The 20,839-nt window shown below is 46.0% G+C and overlaps 1 protein-coding gene across 2 annotated transcripts; it reads right to left on the bottom strand.

The window, feature by feature from the left end:
• Window positions 1–504: 504 nt before the first annotated feature.
• LOC114012734 (uncharacterized) lies at window positions 505–16,460 on the bottom strand. 2 transcript variants are annotated; one of them, XM_055791274.1, is made up of 6 exons: window positions 16,024–16,460; window positions 7,335–7,805; window positions 4,608–4,748; window positions 4,117–4,185; window positions 3,477–3,567; window positions 505–3,157 (listed from the first exon to the last, which is right to left on the bottom strand). In XM_055791274.1, the coding sequence occupies exons 1-6, from the start codon at window positions 16,076–16,078 to the stop codon at window positions 2,950–2,952; spliced, it is 1,035 nt and encodes a 344-aa protein (XP_055647249.1). In that variant the 5' UTR covers window positions 16,079–16,460; the 3' UTR covers window positions 505–2,949. The 2 variants fall into 2 exon arrangements, with proteins under 2 accessions (XP_055647249.1, XP_055647250.1); XM_055791275.1 differs by having other exon boundaries at window positions 7,335–7,802.
• Window positions 16,461–20,839: the final 4,379 nt, after the last annotated feature.

The following is a 20,839-nucleotide window of genomic DNA, read 5'->3' as shown; positions in this document are numbered from 1 at the left end:
GAATGAAGTTTTCTGAATCCCAGGGAACTTTGTGGGAGAACAAGTATCCCTTTTTCCCTGCGTCTCCTCTAGCCTTTGCTGCTTAGGCACTTGAACTTTGCAAAGCAAGTAAGCGTATGAGAAAGTGGGTTCTGCTTCCACTTTGTCTTCCTCCTAGCTGCAGGAGTGGAACGAGGGTCATCAGCATCACGTCAGCCCTGAAGAAGGCCTGCGATACGCAAGATGCAGCATAACCAGGCTGAGAAATACAGGCGGCAGTTCAGTATCATGTTACTCTCCAGTTAGCATTCATCCTTCGGTGCAGCACATTAATAATGTTAGTAACGCTGTGACAGTGGTGTGTTGTTCATCACTGTTACCTTCCTGTAGAGTGATTTATAAAAGCCTCCTTAGAGTGCATCCTTTTTTGTCTGTATATATATATATGCACATATATACACACACAAAAGAAGGATGGACTACAAGGGGGCTTTCTATATATATACACACAAACAATTTCAGTGCTCCTTCACTTTACAGTCAAGTTTTATTTTGATTATGAGCATTGTTCAAAAGCATTGCATTCAGGTGATGGCAGAGTGAACGGCACATAGGCTGTGCGATTGCTCTGTTTCTCACCTATTTTAGAAGCAGAGGATGGAAGGTGTCTCCCACTGTCACCAGCTCCAGCCCCAAGGCAGAGTCAGCTGTTTTGGAGTCTTTCCTGATGGATGTTTGGCTACTGTGCCACTCATACCTTCAGCTCCTCTGTCCTTACCTTGGAAAATTTGGTTTATAGCCTTTAATGTAGGTAAACCAATGAGCAGTAAATAAAAGATAGCAACCAGTAAAAGAGAGGGGGAGAAAATAGATAAAAGCCTGTGTTGGTTCACTTTTTTCATTATTGTTTAATCTACCATTTAATCAGTGCTATGTAAACAATGGTGTTACTGCCTTCATGTTTATAAGCAAGATTGGCATATTAAGTATGAATTATAGAGAGTCATTAGCAAGTCATCTGTTCTGCCCATTCAGCAGTAATGAACATAAGCACTTGCTGCTTTGGAAAGCACAACAGTAGCTGAACTCCGAGTATTTCCGTTTTAATGGCACTGTATACACAGTGTTTCCAAAGTGTGTCAAGGTTTTGGAGGGTAGTAAGTGCATTGTAAGGTGATGTGCTCCTTGGTCAGAATTTCAAATGTGGGCATCTTAACTGTTGTAGAAAAAGGTGCAAGGGACGTAACTGTGCGAACTGGTGAGGCACTGCATTTTGAGAGAGCTGTACATTTGAGAGAAAGTACAGAATGTATTCCCACAAATTTTGTGTGTAAAATGATGCTTACACATTTGGAAATTTGTCCTAAAAATCTCTGGATTTGTTCTAAAGTGGAACAATTGGAAGCTCAGAATTTAATTCTGACTCTTGTTTGTGTTCACTGCTCACTGGTGGAGAAAGAGTTCTTCCTCTGCCCATGTCTAGTAGTAAAATATTTTCCCAAGGAGCATGTGGGAAGCCTTCCAGTGGAATAATCTGCCTGGGGAAGACATTTATTTCTAACCTCTATGATTTTTATCCCCTGAACCAATAAGGTTTCTATTTTCTTTCTTGAGACCAATTAAGGTTTTGGTCATAATATTATCACATGGCAGTTAGCCATTTTACCAGGCTGTGGATATATGTTTAAAAAAAAAAATATCAGAGACTTTAAATTCCCTGGAGACCCCATTTCTGGCTTAGGTTAAATAAAATCAACCTCTAGAGAAGTTCAAGCTCCACTGAAATAGCACAACTTAATTTGGGTAAATTGAAAAGCGTTGTTTAAGTCTTGAGTAATCAGAGGTTAGGATATGGTTTCCCTTGCTCTACTGAACAAATATACTGATGCAGCTCATACTTGTAATTTCCTGGTGTTAGTATTTCTTTCTTCAAATAAATCCTGAGTTATAGCCATGATTACAGTTTACATCATCACAAGATCAGAGAGAAGGAAAGCATAAATCCATTAATATTAGGAAAGCACTAAGACATTGCTAGTTTCACTGAGAAAAAATCAGGATTGAGCGTGGTGGTCACAGTTAATTATACTCAAAACAACAAGTGTGAAGGCTGAAAACAGTGCCGTATTCCTTTCTAGAAAAGAACTGTATTCCTGCTCTAGGTGGGAGCATTATATCTGTTCACTGACTGCTCCATATGGCTAGGAAATCAGAGGCTGGTGTAAAAAGGGCTGGATAATGTATCCCTGACAAGTATCACTGATGTTACTTGTCATTCTATGTAAAGAAAGAGTGTGTAAGGTCTAATATGTCCTAAATATGGAAGTATTTTGAGAGAGACCTATTCTGTCAGCTGGACTCTTACGGTGATGCAGAGAGGACAATGGAGTGCTACCTTTTAAGTTAGAAAAATGACTTGCTGTTACTTAATTGATAACTTAGTGGGGGGAGTATTTTGGCAGGTATCTGGAGGAGACTTTAATCTTTTTGAGTCCCGAATGCAGCGCTTATTAGTTATGTTCCCACATTGACAAAGTAACTTGACAACCTTCTGTCTGTTGGCAGCTAGTTTTATCTTAAAAAGGGTTTAAGGATCATCAGGATTTCTGTTTTTCACCTTACACCTTGCCTCCAAGGCTTATATGCTCAGTAACTCTAGAATTTCAGGGCAATGGACAGTTGCAGCTGGTGAGCGTCTCAGCTTGATTTAGCTCAGTCTGGGTTTTGTTACGGGTTAAATCAGCTCTGGAAGAGCTAAGCAGCGTGTGCCTATACGAACCAAACAATCTGCTCTGCTTGCTTCAACCTCGTGCTGTGCAAGGAGATTGTTTTCAAGTGTTAAAAAAAATCCAAACAGCGCTTACAACTCCCTGTCAAAACAGCAAGACCAGGGAGGTGATTGGCTATGGTGCCACTCTGCCTGGTTGGAAAAGTGACACAGGATGGAACAACAGCTCCATTATAATGGAGCTAGTCTGTTTGATAATTTGCATTATCAAAAAGAGGAGTGACAGTCCCATCTTTCCACTCAATGAGGATCTCTCCACGCCTCAAGGAAGGGGAGCGTGATGGTGGAAGGTATGGCTGGGGACCTCTTCGTAAGGGAGACTGCTCCCGCAAGTCAGCTCTGCTGCTGTTGGCTGGGGAGCTCTTCAGAGCAGAGAGGATTTTCTTCTTCCTAGGAGAAGAGAGAAGAGGGTACATAACTGCCTCTGTCACTTGGTAGCTTCTCTATGTCAACTGCTTCAGCAATTGTAGTGCCTATGTTCCCTAAACCTTCAAGGGATGGTGCAAGGTGAGTAGAAGAGGAGGAGCCAACATTAATGGCTGTATTTGGATGGAATAGTGGGTGGGAGGGAGAAACAGAGTGGTGGAGAGGAGAAATCATGAAGGGTGACATTATGGGTGAGCAGGACCATCTGCTTAGAGCCAGACACTTCAGGTGTGGGATGCTGGACAGGGAAGTGGTAAACCAGATGAACCTGAATCTCACTTACTTGTTGTAATGAACGTTGAGTGTCAGTATTATTAATCCCAGTATGAATGCCAAGGGGCTGAGGACCAGCATGGCTGTCTTCCAGTTGGTGCCTGAAAGGATATCAGATAATATTCATTTGCTGTACCTATCCCCATTCTTATGCAATAGCCATGATTCCCACAAAAACCACCTGTAATGTCCCTGAAGACTAGCAGGTAACAGGAAAAGTGCTTTGTCCATAAGATCAACATCTTACAGCTTCTTTATGCTGCACAGCATCCTTCTATTGCAAATAGCAACAAAAAGGTTTTCTTTCTTCCTAGGAAGACAGTAACTATTCATGCTTCTCTGCTCTGCAGCTCTCTGATACAAAAAGAGAAGGGCTGGGGAAGGCACCAGTGTTAGTGGGTACCTATTTGCCTTCATGAGCTGGGACAAAACATTTTTATGTTTTTACTAACTTTTTTACTCCAGGCCTGGGGAGATTCGTTTAATCTTTAAAAGGAGTTTTTCTGACAGGTAGTTTGGTGCCCTCATTCCCTACCAAGCATCCTCAGCAGGACCCAGGGGAATGTAACTGTATTGATGGGAAGGTCAGAGGCACCGATGAACCTTCCTCCACCTGGTCTCCTCCTCCTCTGGCTGATCCCTGGACCTACCTGCAAGCCTGGCTCCAGCATTTTTCCCTCGATTTCCATGGTGCTTTTTAGAGTGATTGTGGGATACATCTATGGGAAGAAACAGAGAGGCTCAGATTAGCAGCTTCCACTGTTGGACTGGAGAAAGCTCCAGCTTCCTCCTGGGATTGCACTGTAACCACAAATTCCCTTTGTAAGGAGCTCGAATGAAAAAGGAGACTTTCTTGTTCCTCGGTATTCCCCAGCTACTGCTATTTTTTGTTCCTAGAACATCTGATGTCTGTGCCTTCAGGTTAAGATTATGGCTGTTATCACCGAACTGCTTGCCAAGGCAAACATCTCAACATGTTGTGTGAAAGCAAAGCCTTGAACCACTCAGTGGTATACGTGGAAGTTCTTCAGAAGTACTCAGGTACTAACACCACTGAAAATACTTGAGTAATCTCTAGATGCCACCCACGCTTCTCTTCCTGCAGTTCTTACATATGCCTTCAGAAAAGAAAAGTGCTCACCTTCATTTGCTGGGAAGTATGCCTGCTTGGTCTTCGCTGGAGACACTGTGCTGTTAAATTTGTTAGCCAGAGGTGGGTCAGTGAAGCTCACAGAAGATCCTCTGTCCATGGCATTGATCTTTGATGAGTCGATGGTTTTAGCTTGGAAGGAAATAAAGTGAAGATGTATGTGATTATCATTTATTTTTTGTACAGAAACCTGGATATGCTTGGTGCCTGGGAAGGGAAGGGAACCCAGCCCTTGCCGTATTAGTCCTCTAGCCTGCATGGCAAACAGGACGTGGTGCAATAGTGATGACCTTCTGTGAAGCAGGGGCCTTCAGTTCTCACAGATTTGAAAGCTGAAATGAACCTTTCAGGACAGAACCCATAGCCAAAGCAGAGCTTGTTTTCTGGTGGTAAATAAGGTAATTGGTCTAAAAAGATGGAGTGCAAAACACCAGCTGTTAAAGGATGAAGTGTGAGGAAGAGGCAAGTAGAAGCATCACAAGTATTACCAACAGAGCAGATGATGAAATGGGATTGAAAGGGTTGTAAATAGTCCATACCTCTTGCAAGGCTCAATGGCATCCTTTGTGTTGCCAGTCTTACTCCAGAAGTAGGGTATGTGGGTTATCAACTACTGCTAGAGGGAAGGTTGTGGGAAATCTTGTGGCAGCAGTAGTCATCCCTCTCCTTCACTGATGCATGTGGCAAGACCAAGAAACCCATATATTCAGGGCTCCCCACTGTTTATCCCAACCCCATCCCTTCCTGTGGCATGAGCATCCATGGGTACACGGGTGGAAGTTGTCGAGCAAATAACCCACCATAATGAAAGCTTCCTGCTGATGATCAACTGAAACTTGGATAAGAACAGCCTGAACAAACACATAGGACTTTGATGTTGTTACTGAGTAGTCAGAGGTTCCCTCCAGTAGACTCTGAACCATGGGGTTGATAGGAAAATTACCAGTTTGCACAAGACACACTAACTGGCACAACCTGATTCAAAGCCTGCTCTGTGTTTACCCTTGCAGCCTTGTTTGGGGAGGCTGGCTCAGAGGCAGCCCTGGGCTGCCAGGAACATTGCCTTGGGGAATGCAAATGCCCTTTTCACATGCCTTTTCCCATATCTTAAATGTTCCACGAATTTCCTAGCCTATATTTAACTGATTTGTTATGGTATGTAATTTGTGTTGGCTGTATTTACCTGCATGTTAAACAAACACTAACACTTGTGACTACTGTCATAACTGCATGTTAGCCTTCTAGTTGGCTAATTAAAAACCTCAGGTAAAAGGCTATCTTAGCTGCACATGACAGCCAAAAAAGCTAGTGTTATCTCTTTTTTATTTTGAATTAGACATAGCCTCTTTGTGTCAAGGGGTTGCACTCATAATCCATTTGCTTATGCCACCCAGATCGATCAAATTTTCTCTTTACTCATTTCTGCAAAGCTGAAAATCTCATTGGGGCCATCAGGCCTTAAGGTAAGGAATAGCCTTATGCAAGGGAAATTTCTCCTGAGGCAGACTGGGAACCTCATCATCTACAGAACACAGAAAAGTCATTACAAACACCAGCTCTTTTCATCTGTGGAATGGGAGAAGGGGGAGGAGGAGAGGATGAGGGGAGGAACTGAGTGTGATTTTCAGGTCTCAGTTCTGCACACAACTTCACAAGAGAAGTCTTGAAACCACCTTCCTTTGCATAAGAGGCTAAATGAAAGAGGGAAACAGACTGGACCATGAATTATCAGTGGTTAGCAATGGGCTTCACTCGCCATCTGACAAATTATGACAGTCACATCCTGGTGCAATGACCATGCTTGATGTCTTTTAGCCTGGTGTCCAACACTTAAAACTATGACAAGACCAGGATTTCTGCCCTTTTTGTGTACAGTCTAAGCAGGGGATAGCGAACGCTTATGAAGGTAGAGATTATCTTTTTAACAGAGGCCAAGGTCATGAAACTGGTAACACAAACCAGATTTTTTATAACTGATGTCATGTTCTAGGTTTTCCTAATGCAAAGGGATGGCAGCACTTTAATTAGCTCCTGCTACTTGCTGTGTTCACTATTCTCTTTATGGTTATATCAGGCACCAGGAGCGAGGTTCACTTCTGAGGATCGTAAGAGCATGGGATGAAGGCTAGAACCATGGCTTCACTTGTGATGGGTGCACTGTTGGGGTCTGGCAGGAGATAACTGTAACGTGTTGCTTAGAAAGAGAAGCAACAATTTCTCATTTCAAATATAGCTGCTTCCAGTAGTTCATACAAGTTTTAAAGAGGTTTTCAGCTGCCCCCAGTTTTCTTGTTACCGAAAATGACATCCCAAAGTAATAAGTACCAAAAGCCCTTTCAAAATGTGAAGTGCCTGACTCTGTGGGACTTCCTTGGTTGTTTTGGACTCAGGAGGCCTAAGCAATTGCAACTATTCTTAGCTTTGGGCACCGATTCACATGAACTTTCCAAAATACTTGACTTCTGCCTGTCATGAAATGCAGCTTATGTTTAGAGTCCTGATCCTGTAAGGTGTTGCGTGCTTTCTGGAAAACACTCAGCAGCAACTACAGGGAACTGGTGGTACCAAGTAGCTGGGCTAACTTGGAGCCATTTGGTGTCTCTCTAGATGGGGCCAAAGTGAACATGAGTTAGAATGATGGATGCAAGCCTGGAGTTAGGTGGCTTGAATGATATGTAAGGTTAGATGTTACCTGATGCTAAATCGACCTCATCTTACTTTCATAGATCCACACATGTGTGCCTACAGCTGGTTGCGTTGGTTTGTTGGGCCTTGGAGCTGCTGTCCAGGCAGCAGCACAGATGGTTCCATCTGCTAAAGTCTTCCACCTGCTGAATTTGTCCTTCTCCCTTGAGACAAAGACCTTATGGCCTCCTTTCTTGGTGCTGAGGTGGAAGCCCAAGCTCTGCAGAGTCAGGTGTCCCTTCTTGCTGCAGGACCACACTTGGCGTTCCCAGTCCCCGCAAGGCTCCATCTTGACCAGAGCATACTCCTGCATCTTGTGGGCCGACAAGCACTGCTTTGTATGAAGGCTGACAATGGTCCTGGTGGCAGGGTCCCAGCTCCACTGCTGCTGCTGGGAGTGCACCTTGCAGTCAGTCAGGCTGATGCTGTTGGTCTCGTGGTGGGAGACACGAATGCACTTTTCCATCCGGGTGTTCCTTATGAGGAAGCCTTGTCCCTCTGCTACTGTGGTACAATCAGAGCATGGTTTAGTATTGTGCATGTCCAAGGCAAACAAGCCTTCTGAGCACCAGACATTGCAAATGCCCTGGGAGAGGGGAGACCTAACCCACCCGTCCTTCCATGGGTAGGCATGGCTAGATTAACAGTTCCCCCAGCTTCCTAATTCCCCAGAATGATATTTCATTAAAATACAGTGTATGCAAACAGCCAGGAGCGGTACTAGAGAAAACTAATAACAACGTCAGTATCCCTTGTAACTAATGGGTGAAAATCCACCACACTTTAAAAGTTGAACTATTATGTAATATCTGCCTATATATATTTAATCCAGTATTTCAATTCCTTTAAATAGGTACCCATCGTTTCCTCCCTCCAAAATAATTGGATGGTTGGGTGTGGGGGTTTTTTGCCCCTATCTAGATCAAATCTTTCTTATAAAAAAGCAATTTAAACCCCTGAATTCCTCAGGTGCTTTTCACCTGGGGCCAATTAGGCCACTTTGGGCTACTGTTTCCATTAAGTGGCTTCCGGTGACATTACAGCAATGCTGGGATAAAACCATACCTCATCAGAAATCTGCAAGTACTTGACTGACAGAGCTTATTTACATATTGGTGTAAACTTGGAATTAGCACACTTGACATACATTTGTGCTCCCCAGGCATGAAGGCACCATTTTTAAGGATCCCTTAAATTAAGTATTGTTACAGCTGCCTCACAACAGAACTACAATTTGAAGTGATTTCTGTAATGACTTGTTTCTTTTAATAGCAAGGGGTCCCAACATCTCTGATGACTGGACATCCTGTTAGCTGGACAATAGCCCCCATTTTCAGTACAGAATCATTAGATGTGGCCTGTGAACATCCTGAGAAAAATGTTAAATACTAAACCATCTGTCACTGATGCAGGAGTACCTTCTGCTGTGTGTTTTGTGCCTAAAACAGAAGGACAGAAATAAAACTTGAAGTTTCTAGACATTATGAGAAATCTTTTCATTTTAATTACAATTACCAAATGGTAACTTCCAGCTTTTCTGGTGACTTTTTTTCCCTCAGGAGTCAGAGTTATGAAAGCCCCGTCAACATACAGTATTGAGCACGAAGATTAAGAGGAGACTGAAAACTTGATGTTTATCTAAACAACTGTTTCTGCAGAGCTTCCCCCCACAAAGCAAAGAACAATACTTTTCCCTGGCAGCAAGTATTTGGCTCGGTACCTGAAAAAACTGACCGCGTAAACAAAAGCCGGTACACAATATCAAGGGTATGAACAATAGCTTAACAGAGCTCTTACATTTTCTCTCAGGAAATTCTAGGGGTCTGCTAGATTAATAGTGACTGGGCGTTGTTAAATCAGAAACAGTTCAGGGCTTTCTGGTCAGCCTGAATGTGTGGAGAAAGGCAGCCAGAAGCTGTGGTAGAGCTCCTGCACTGGCTCCGAGTTCAGCACAGATGTGTTCACACTGGGATATTGACATTCATGGACCTGTGACAGCCTCCAGTCAAGGCAATTCCTTCCAAGCCCATGTGCCTAAGTGGAAATGAAATTTCTGTGGGATCTGAGGATGCTTGCGAGTCCCACCCCCTTTACCCCCTATTGAGGGCTGGATGGAGAAAAGATGTTTAATGCACCTTGGCCTCGAGTTTCTGCCAGCTTCTAAAGGCAGGAGATATGTCTCAAATATAACCTCCCATAATCTTTAGAAAATACAAAGGGATGAATACAATCCCACCACCATGTTTTTTTCTAGCACCTGGAATTCAGGACTCTCATCTCTTTGTTTCACCTTAATGAGGAATAACCCATTTTCAAAGTGATGATGATGTTACAGCTGCATAAAAATGTAACAGGAGAACATAAGAATTGTGCTGGGTCAGATAAAATATCTGCTGAGCCCAGTATCCTGTCTCCAGCACTGGGCATCAGCATTTGCTAATAGGGGAAGAGGGTAAGAATCAGACAAGCAAAGTGCTCACTCAAGATAGCAAAGATGCCAGTGCCTCCTTCCTAGAATTTATGGACTAGTTAAAGGAGCATTGCTGGGTATTTATGGTTAAAATGATTTTGCCCATGTACACTACCTTGTACTTTTCAACTCTGAAATTCAAAGACCATTGTGTTGCTCAATCAGTATCATGAGCTCCTTCTGCAGCTCCACACAGTCAGCTTCAGTTTTGACTATTCTTAATAATTTTGCTCATCAGCAAAATTAATAATTTCATTGTTCACCCTTTTTTATCTGTGTTGGCACCTGCTGATACCTTCATTCTGCTGTCATCATTGTCACAGAATCATAGAATCATTTAGGTTGGAAAAGACCTTTCAGATCATCAGGTTCAATTGTTAGTCCAGGACTGCTGAGTTCACCACTAAACCATGTCCCTAAGCACCGCATCTGTGTGTTTCTTAAGAACCTCCAGGGATGGTGATTCCACCACCTCCCCAGGCAGCCTGTTCCAATGCTTTACCACCATTTGGGTGAAGAAATTTTTCCTAATATCCAATCTAAACCTCCCCTGGTGCAGCTTGAGGCCATCTCCTCTTGCGCTGTCACTTGTCACCTGGAAGAAGAGACCGACCCCCCTGCCCACACCCTCCTTTCAGGCAGCTGCAGCAAGCCACAAGGTCCCCCCCAAGCCTCCTCCTCTCCAGGATAAACAACCCCCTTTGTTGTAAGATTTGTGCTCCAGACCCAAACTTATTCAGTAAGTTTGGAAGTGAGTAATAAGTTGTTAATTTACTCCACTTCTTTGCTCCAGCCTGTGGCTATCTCCCACTCTATGAGAATGGCCTTTCTTCAGGGCCTCAGTGGAAGAATCTTATGAAAAACCTTTTGCAAATGCAGGTGCAAGGTCTAGATCAGCTCATCACATTTATGTGCTCATTGATGCCAACACAGATGTCAGACATCTCCACTACAAAATTGTGTTGACTTTTCTCATATTTATCTATCTGTCTGCAAATGCTGTTCTCTGCTTCTACTGACTTGCCTGACACTGAAATCAAACCTAGTGACCTGTTTCCCCAGGCTATGCAAGGATCCCTCTTAAGGGAGACATAATTGCTATAATGCAGCCCTTTAGTGCTGAGGTTGCTTTAAGTAAGAGTTTACATACTCCTTAGAAATGCAAAAAATGTAACCTTTGGTTTCCTGTAACTCAGTGTGAATACCATCTGGGCTGGTCATTCCCCACAGATTATTTATCTTTTTTTTTTCCCTAAAACGTACCCTGTTGACAATTTGGGTTGATAACACTCTTCAGACTGCAGAGAGTGATGCCATGTGAGGACCTCCCTGACCATGTCTGAAGTGAGCACTGGAACTGATAATCCATACAGCCTTTCTACACTGTCCTGCTTTGGCTGCCCTTCTTATGCCAGTTATTTATTGCCAATGACTGTCTGTTCACAGGTTTCATTTTTCCATTACATTTTGAAGAGTGCTGCTGTTAACCCCGCCAGCAGATTTGTGTTTTGTTCTTTGTATACAGTCCCTGATACTGTATGTTCCTCTCTAAAGAATCGCTGTGTTACCTACACGTTAGCAGCAAGAATTGTGTGCCCCCATATTATCTACCAGCCTTTTGCACTTTTGAACTGCCACTTTCTACCAGCTTTCTTGGTTTTATGCAGGTCTCATTTTGCAGAGACTCACCCCACTGAAGGTCCACCAGTACAGCCCATCTTACATGGGTATACATGTGAGTTGAGGAACATCAGCACTGCAACTGAAGTGATTTCCTTTGAGATTTGTATAGCTCCTCAGTAGCGTATGACACTGAGTTATTAACAGATTTTTATCTTCGCACCATACCTCAGGTCCAAGAGTCCAACCACCATCTTACAGCTTGGGAACAGAGGTCTAACTAAAGTTTACTTGGTTCAGCATTAGACAGGAGGGTGGCAGCAAAGCTGGGGCCATTATCCTGCTCCTCTGAACTGTGGTCCAAGTGTCTTCCCTACCAGCAGTGAGGCTGAGCTCTCGGTAAGGCTGGCTACCAACAGCAGGATTTTTCTTGTGGTGTTTTGCTTGATCCTTGCCCTCCAAGGTGTGAACCTGTGTCCATTGTACAGGTTCACCATCTGCTACCCATATTGCTTTCCTGACACTGAGATATTGCTAAGAGAGCAACTTATGATTAGATACAGGTAACTGGTAGCAATTGCTGCACATGCCCCACACAGTCACAAGGGGTGGACCCACCAATAAAATCAGAGTATATACACATCAGACACCAACAATCCTTACTCAGGAGGAAAAATGTCTTTATTTCCCCAACACTGCCAAGTCCCATTGTCCAGTAGCCCTGCAAAGGAGGCCATCAGCCCTAACATTTTAGGAATGTTAACCTGGAGTGAGCAGAGCATCCAGTGTGCTCCCTGGGGACTCAGCGTCTCTGGAAAATGCCAGCCTTACCCACAGACCCTGAGTAGATGCCTGCTTTAAGCTACTCATGCTTGAACATTTTGGCCTCTTCATATTTTTAGGAACAAAATAAACAGTTTCTAGCAAAGGCAGTTATTGCCAGCTCATTTGTCCTAAGATACTGCCACTCTGTCTAGTTACAAGGAAGAAAAGCAAGCAAATATAGCCCTCTGCTTCTCTGCAGCACGGCCACCCTTGGGACATGCTGTTCCTTATAGGATTAGGAGCGAAGACCATGCAACGTTCCTAATTAAGGTAATGCCACCAGGAAAGCCTTGGTTACCAGTAATCCCAGTCTGGCTGGGAAAGTTTCTGCTGTTTCTAAGCAGTGCCTGTGACAGCTTGATCAAAGCCATCTGCAAATTGCTTGGGGATGGGTTGCTCCCTCTAAAGGGTCTGTGGAGCGAAGGGTCCAAGTCAGCACTGACCAAGCACAGATTCCCAAAACACTCCAGGTCACCTGGGAACCTCAGCATTGGCCTCTGCCCCTTTTGCCCTCCCTGGTGGGGTTCCTAACTGTCGGAAAAATCCTTTAATTAGCTCAATTTCTCTTGCCAAGTGGTTGTTTTCTGTAGGGAGAAGATGACTGCTGAGTGATAGTCAGGAATTTACCTTTTCCTGCCTCTACCTGTCCTCGAAGGCAAGCATCCATCTGCAGCAGCCACAACATTAAAAAACAGGTCATCTTAAAAACAGCTGGAAGGCACCTGCTGCCATGAGAGGGGTGTGGTGACCCAGATGTGTTTGGTCAAAAGCAGGAAATTAGATATTCACAGGGAAGCAGTGAGACTGGCACTCTGTTGTATATTTTGCCTGAATTTACAGCCAAGACCAATATGGCAGGAGGTGAGATCAGGTTGTGGGTTTTTTTGCAAAACAGGCTATTGACTGGAACCAATATTAGATTTATTTTGCCCTGGTCTTCCTTTACCCTATAACTGTGCTTACTTGGATGTAAAGTTTAGAGACTCAAATGTCCATGACAAGTCAGTGGATGTGACCAATCTACCTATGGAAAGGATGATGCTAGACAGAGCCTGGTGAGTCCCTGTTGGTGAGATTTTGGTTGACCAAAACCAAAAAAAGCTTCATAGCTTTCCATGTTACTGCAAGGTCCACCTTTGACCAAGTATCTCAGCAAAGGCCTCCAAGGGAACAGAGCAGCTGTAGGAAAACAAGGAAGGTTTTGGCATGGAAAAAGACATGGATAAATGATGGGAAGCGGGGGAGTCTGATGAAGTCAACATGAAGCTGAAGCATGTGGGGAAAACCAGTCCCTGAAAACCAGTCCCTGGTGGAATATGATGGAAGTCTATAAAATCCAGAGAGGTCTGGAGAGGACGGGCAGGGGCTAACTGGTCAAGGACTGATCCCAGGTGTGCCAAGGGGTGCCAAGGGAAGGCTTACAACCTGCAGGAGGTGGCTTCTGTGCATCCATGCTGCCAGGGAAAGTCTGCACAAGCTGAGGGAGGAGATCTGATAGCTACTGAAGAGTTAAACACACCAGGATCAGGAAATCCCCCAAGCAGGAAATAGTTGGATGTTGCAAAAGTATACGGGGGAGTCTTTCTGCCTCTTCAATGCAAGACGCTTAGGGCTGCCTTAGGAGAGGGAGGCATGAGGGCTCGGGGAGCAGCCAGCACTGCACGCGGGCTCAGAGGGGAGGAGAGCAGTCCCCAGGGTCCCAGAGACTGGGCCAGGATGCCAAACAGAGCCACCGCCAGCCTCACACTCGGTGCATGAGAATCGAGAGTCAGTGTTAAATGTGGTGTTATTTCAGCAGTTTTCTTTCTGCCTGTATATGCACAGATCCTGCTGGTTCCAAATTCCCACCATCCTTTGTAACTCACTGGGTTACTGTTAAGCTTAACTTCTTAAGAAAACGCGTCACCTCCTTCCCAGCTTGCAGGCATTTTCTGATGAAAACACTGTCAGAACCAGCTTAGGCAATTCCAGGATTTCCATTTTCCAGCAAGAAACCAAGCCCTCTAAGGTGTGTCGAGAGCAAGCACCTCTTTCCTGCTGACAGCCTGAAAGCTCAGCAGCCCCAGGCAGGATGGGATGGGGAGAGGCTGCTCCAGGGGACCCAAGCAAGAACAAATTTGCTGTCTGCTCTTTGAGTTTGCTTTTGGCATTGGCAGTTATTGGGAAGATAAATTCCTTTCTTGAAAAACAATTGTGGTTTTATTAGTGGTCTGGCTGAAAGGTAGCAGCTGGTCATGCCATGGCACCAAACCAATTTCACTGGAAAGGAAATGTCCTGTGATCCTCCTTAATTTACTAACAAAGCACATCCATTGGGCTTCTGTCATGTAGCAGCAGTAAAGAACTACTTTATTCTAACACCATGCAAGATCTGTATTAGAGTGAGAGAAAGAGCAAGGCTCTGAAGGCTGTTCTGCTCTCCTGGCATCCCACCATGATGTCACCTCCAGGTCCTAACCAGATATCCTGTAACTTAAAAAATACACATGTCCTCATCCTTCACTAGTACAGTGACATACCTCAGCCTGGGGGCTTAAAAAATAAGAGATTCAGTTCACTGGATTTATTGTAATTGCAAGATTTGGGGTACACAAAACAGCAGTAGATGGAGCAAAAGTCAAATCTGTGGGAGCACAAACCTCTGCCTTGATCTGGCTGCAGAGAAACCTGAGGGCAAGCTGCTTGAAGCAACCCAGGGAATGTGCACTTAGAGGTTGTGGAGCAGGGAATGGAAAGCAGCTGGTTGGAGCTGCCAGTCCGAGGTTTGTCTTTAAGGAATAAGCATCCCAGCTGTGCCACCCAAATAGCTGTAGTCCTCTGGTCTCAGGAGCTTGAAAAGCTTTGAGCAAGTAACCTGTAAAACTGCAGAGTTGTCCTCTGTGCGGCTTCAGGGACTGAATTAGCCTTGAAGCACTGCAGGGATCTATTTCAGTGAGTGCCTTTCAACCTGGCATCTTAGGCATAACAGCAAAATAAAAAGGGAATTACTTACTAACTCAGGAGCTTTGCCTGTTTTTAGAGAATATAGATGCTGCTCACTGCCCACAATGGAATGGGTGAGACCACAGGCAGCACTGCTTTGGGGTAGCTGTTCCTGGGTAGCACTGCTCCAGCTCTGCAGGGTGACACTTGGCAGAACTTCTGCTTTCCTCCTCTACCCATGCATGTCAAAACCAAGGCTGCTCAGATTCAAAATTCTGCTGTGTACGGGCAGGAGCCAGGATCTGAGCAACTCCCGCAAGCAGCTGAATGTTAATGTGAGCCACCACCAAGTCTGCTCCACGGAGATGCGCGGCACAGACTCTGCAGCTCCCCAGCACATCCCCGTTCCCAGCCGACCACCACAGGAGCAGGACTAATGCGATGAGGTTTTGCTACCCTTCCCACCACCCTCTCTCATGCTGCCAGCATGGTCTGAGCCTGCTCACCTCTGCCGGGAAGGAGCAGCCAGGGCAGGGAGCAGAGTGCTTCGGAGGTCAGTTAGTGCCTGCCTCACCCTCAGAGCAGGTTTATTCATCCACTACTCTTAGCAGCTTAAAAGCGCTTTATAGAAGCAGCCAGCATGATGCCACAGTGTCTCTGGCCAAGCCATCCTAGCGCCTTGCCAGCCTGTCCCTCACTGTCCTGTACCCCTGCGTTTAATCCCATTTTAAATGCTGCCTTGAAATGTGTCTGTAGGCACTTGTTTTGCAGCTGGTGGGTTCAGAGTTTTGCAACCCAAGCAACGCTTCAGCAGGAAAGCAGGTTAAAACCTGGGAGGCAGTTCACATCCCACTTCCCAGCTACCCCAAAGGAGGAGAAACTTACCCTCAAGCCAAGGAAGGAGGCAAATACACCCCAGGCTCAGCCTGAAAAGCTCCATGGTCTGCCAGAACAGTGAGGGGGAAGGAGCCCTGTAGCCTCTCGCCCACGAGGAGTGCCAGGCAGCTTGCTTTTCCCTCTTCCTCTGTCATTCACAGCAGCAAAACTGGCTAGGAAGAGAAAAACTCTTTTGTCTTAGCACTGGAGACTTGGCAGCCCGCTTATCAGCAGAGGATCAGCTTGGAGACGCAGTCCCAGCTCAGTGTCTATCCCTTAGGAGAAATCATACGACGAGCCAGGATAGTGGGGACACTAGACTGGGATGCTCCCAGCTGCCGAGCTGGGCTCCTTAGTTGGTAGCTCCCAGCAATGGGAGCCGAATGCTGAGCAGGCTGGAGGGCTGCCTTTGTCAGCACTGGAAGCAGAGGAGGATGCAGGGCTGGCCTGGCAAGAAAAGGCAAAGTTTGGCAGGAGTGCCAAGAGGGGCGTGGGATGTGTCTGCTGAAACCTTGCGGTCGGCTGTGCTGTCACAGCGTTGTTTTCTCTTTAGGGAGAATTATCGCTGCCGAGATGAGTTTAAGGACCGTTACAAGTCATGGCAGAGATAAAACCTCACAAACCAGCTGCGGGTGTCCTGGAGCCAGAGGGTGATGGAAGGGGGAGCTGAGCTCCTGGCTGGGGAGCAGGGTCCCACTGCAAGTCTGCCCTGATGCTCGCCCTGAGGGTTGCTCAGGTTGAGTTTGGCTTTTCACACGTGGTTTGGGCTCTGCACAGAGGGAAGACCACACATCGCTCCCCGAGGGGCAGCAGGAAAGGCTGTCGGGTAAAAGAGCAGCAGGGGAAGAAAGAGTTATCATTTTGCTAGTGAGGTGCTCCTGTTCAGCCGCATCCTCTCTGCACTTGTCTGCCTCGCTTCTGGGGTCATTCTCATGACTATTATATATATACGTATTACATATGTGTGTGTGTGTGTACATATATATATATGTGTGTGTGTGTGTGTGTGTGCAAAATACATATATCATATACCATTAACCCTGTTGCATAAAAACATAAAAAGTGATGGTTTCACTTTCACTTTTGGGGTCCAGACCTGGATGAGCACCAATGCCACAACTCCCAGCTCTGCCCATGAGACCTGGAGTTGCTTGGAGAGCTGGGAGCTCCTTCGTTTAGTGGCCATGCTGTCTAATTAAAACAGCACAGTGCTGGCATCCGTTCAAGGACATGGGCTCAGGTCAGAGCCTTGCAAAGGTGCAGTTCCCTCTTTGCCCAGCCCTGGGATGAGAGCTCACACCCACCCCACCCCTCGGTCTCTGATGGTGGATCTGGCTTCAGTCCAGACTGGCTTCTTCCCAGGCGGATGCGGATATGGTGGGGGATATCCTATGGCCAAACAAAGGGGAAGGCTGGAGTAAGTTCTTGCCCTGGTGAGGTTGCTCCTGTCTGGCCGTAGCACTGTGCTTAAGAAAAATACCACAGAATGGGTTTCCTTGGGATTACTCATTCCTTTTGCCTATTGGAATGTGTCAAGTTGCACTAAATACCGAGCATTTTTAATGAAAAATTTAACAGATGTTAAACTCTTCCCCGCATGACTGGGGTTGAAAATGCAAATGCTCTCCACTGTGCTTGCTGAGCAAGCATGTCTCTCCCACAGGAGAAGGAGAAGAGGGGAGAGCTCAGGGTGGACGTGTCTCCCTGTTGGATGGAGAGCATTGCTGTGAATATCCTGGTGAAAAGGTTGTTGTGCTCTTCTAGCATCAATCCTGCTGTTGCTCTGACCCTGGGAGCTGGTACATGTCCCGTGTTTCTTTTCCCGGTCCTTCTGTCCATTTCGCACAGGGGAAACTGAGGCACATAGAGGCTGTGATCTGCCCAGAGCCATCAAGTCTGTCTCTGAGCTCCCAATCCACTGGATCATGGTTGCTTTTTAACACCCAGAAAGCCTTTCCCTGTATGTGCCAGGAATATCTCCTCCTCTTAGGCTGGGGGCTGTCAGGGGTCTTTGCTGCAGTGTTAGCATGGGAAGGACTGTGCAGGGTCAGGCGACAGTTCTATCCTCAGATCTGAACCCAGCAGTCATCCACAGAGGATGCCAAGGAAAAACAAAAAATAGAGTGTCCCCTACTCTTTTCCTGCCATTTTCATCTCAGGATTTCCCAGTGTCAGTGTGTTTAGCAAATCTCCTGCCTCTGCCTGATGGATGGCTCAGACTTTGCCCTGGGCAAGACCCTCTCATGTCCATGTCCTCATTCCTACCACTTCCTTCTTTCTGCAGTTATTTAACCTTGCCTGGACTATTCTTTCTTATTCTGAGTCTCCTCTGTTCCTGCTGGAGCCTTTTAAACTCTGTGCAAAGCCTTTAGGAAATCCAGGTGTTTTCTTTTCCAAGGTGTGATTCCAGCTTTTTGAAGGGTAACTTCTTGCTTTAAATAACCTCTTCCACCTGCTGTTAAGCCATGTTCACTCCCTTGCCCTAAGGAAAGGAAGGAAAGGAAGGAAAAGTCTTCAGCTTTTCTTCTAGAGGGCATGTGCTGGTGCTCCTCCTGCAATGTGATGTCCTGAAGCATCTCAGCTCAGTTGTCCCCTGGGTCTGGTGCCATCAGCTCTGGCTGGTGTTGAGAGTGATGAGGCTTACCACAGCACAGAACCTGGATGCTTTTCTTGCTGCCCACTGCCCTGCCCTGGGGCACCAGACCAGAGTTCTGCTCCATGTGGAGATCTTCTCCATCTGGAGATCTGTTTCATCTAGAGATGCAACTTAACACCATATCCAAAGGCAAATTCTTTTTTTTCTGGCTTTGTCAATCCCTCAGTGAGATACAGGATGTTCAGGCTGCTGCTGAGCCCCCCACTAGCACTGGACTGAGGAGAGCCTAACCCAGAAACCAAAGCCGTATTTAAACTCTGGAGAAAAGTGGTCAGTCTAAAGTGACGTGTCAACACAGACTAAAATGAATAAGTCACTGAGATTTCTAGGATTACAGGACACCACTTTGGCCTTACTTCTTACACATGGAAGAAAGCATTTCTGTATAAAATTGCTCTGTAGCCTTAGAGCACATTCTTCTGTGATGCATTGGTTTGCTTATGGCATGGCATAGTCTCATGTGTAGAGATGCTTTCTTCAAATAGTTTCCACAGCTTTCTTTCCCTGGGCTGCCCCTAGGAAAGAGCAAGCTACTTTACAGCTGTGGTCTCTCCCACATGGAGCAGGATACATGTAGGATACAGAGTCCTGTAACTGCTGGCTCTCAGGCATGTGATTTCCACATTGGTTAGTTCTTGCCAAACTGAGTCCCATGGAGCAGCCTAGTTCTTGGCTCCATCATCAGTTTGAGAGGTACCTTGCTTTTTCTCATAATTTTGCAGCTCATGGTGAATTTAATCAGAGTGAAGTGATGATAAAGTGAAATTTCATCTCCTGATAAGGAGATGGTATTAGCCACATATCTTCAAATGCAGGGATTACTCACCAGACACCCAAATGCAGCCCTGTCTGGTGTGGGACAGGCACTGCTTTCCGGCACAGCAGCTGGGAGAGCAAGCAGAGACAAGTATTTCACTAGCTTAAAGCCCATGGGATGCTCAGGAACAGCACAGCCATCCATTAGGCTTTCACCTCAGCCTTGGAGCCAGCCAGACTCCGTATGACATGGGGACATCAACAAGCAGCTTAAAATACCCTCAGTGGCATGCCAGGACAGGAATGGCAAAACTCGGACCGGGTCCCCAGGGTGAGGAGGGCTGGGGCTCTTCAGTTGTTCCATATTTTAGGGGTTGAAATCTTCCCCTCTCCCTGGGTAAGCTCCTTTGGGCAAGATGCAAATGTTAATTAGCATTCTTTTCAGCTGTCTGGCCTTTTGCAGGTTTTTCTGTCTGGTGCCTGGTTCAAAGTGCTTGTGAAAGGATCAGCTTCACCCATGCAGTGTAATTCCTCAAAAACCCAGGGAAGCCTTTCTTGCTTATAACCAGACTGATTTTCGGTGGTAAGACCCCTAAAACATCCCTCTGGCTGCTGGCTGGCACTAATGAGTCATTCCTCTATCCACGTCTGCTTTGAAGGTGGGCTTTCATTGCCCTAGTTGAAGCTGGATAAGTGCCAAGGCAAGCCAAGGGGTCTGGCCATCGCAGGGTTGTCTCTGCAGTGAAACCTTTGATCATGCACAAACACTTAGCATCAGACATTTAGGAAAGTAACCGCAGTAAAGGTCATGTATCTTCAAGAAGGAATAGAGAAGGAAAAAGAGATATTTACATATCAAAATTCTCCCATGGCTGGGAAGTGGAGCTGGTTTGGGATAAAGCAGCATCTCTAGAAATGCCTAGGTTAGATGTGGTCCTCACAGCCCTGCTCCCATGTGAGCAGCAAGCTGAGACTGTGGGAAGCCCAGAGCAGATGCCCTCAGCCTGCCTGAGAGCCTCATCTTCCACCGTGAGTGCACCAGTGCCACAAGAAGTCCCACAGGGGCAGGTGTGAGAAAAACTTCCCAGGACCCCTCACCCTGGCAGGCAGTTGGCTTAACCCATGCAGAGCCTGAAGCATCCCTCAGGGACCTACCTGGAGCTCATGGGAGGTCTCTGGCTCGTTCTCACAAGAAAATAGCAGTTCCCCTCCTAGGTGAAAGCCTTCAAGCTATTGCACCTGTTTATCTCGCTGCTGTTGCAGGTAGCAGCTGAGGGCTTCCTCTCCAAGCAGAGCCTCCAGCTGAGCCTGTGTCCTAAGTGGGAGAAAGCCCAGTTCAGATCCAGGTTCCTTCCTAGTTTATTCCTTCACTGGGAGGAAGCCCAGCTGACTGACTTCATTCAGAGCAGCCTG

The sequence above is a fragment of the Falco peregrinus genome, chromosome Z (assembly GCF_023634155.1).
Source record: "Falco peregrinus isolate bFalPer1 chromosome Z, bFalPer1.pri, whole genome shotgun sequence".
Classification (NCBI taxonomy): Eukaryota; Metazoa; Chordata; class Aves; order Falconiformes; family Falconidae; genus Falco; species Falco peregrinus.
Note: the sequence above shows the minus strand (reverse complement) of the source record. Positions and strands in the feature narration are given on the sequence as shown.

Coding starts and splice junctions, on each gene's coding strand:
- LOC114012734 (XM_055791274.1), bottom strand. CDS start 16,078: ATGGAGCTTTTCAGGCTGAGCCTGGGGTGTATTTGCCTCCTTCCTTGG. Junction 7,806..16,023: donor CCTCCTTCCTTGGCTTGAGG/GTAAGTTTCTCC, acceptor ATTGTACCACAG/TAGCAGAGGGACAAGGCTTC. Junction 4,749..7,334: donor ACATGTGTGGATCTATGAAA/GTAAGATGAGGT, acceptor TTTCCTTCCAAG/CTAAAACCATCGACTCATCA.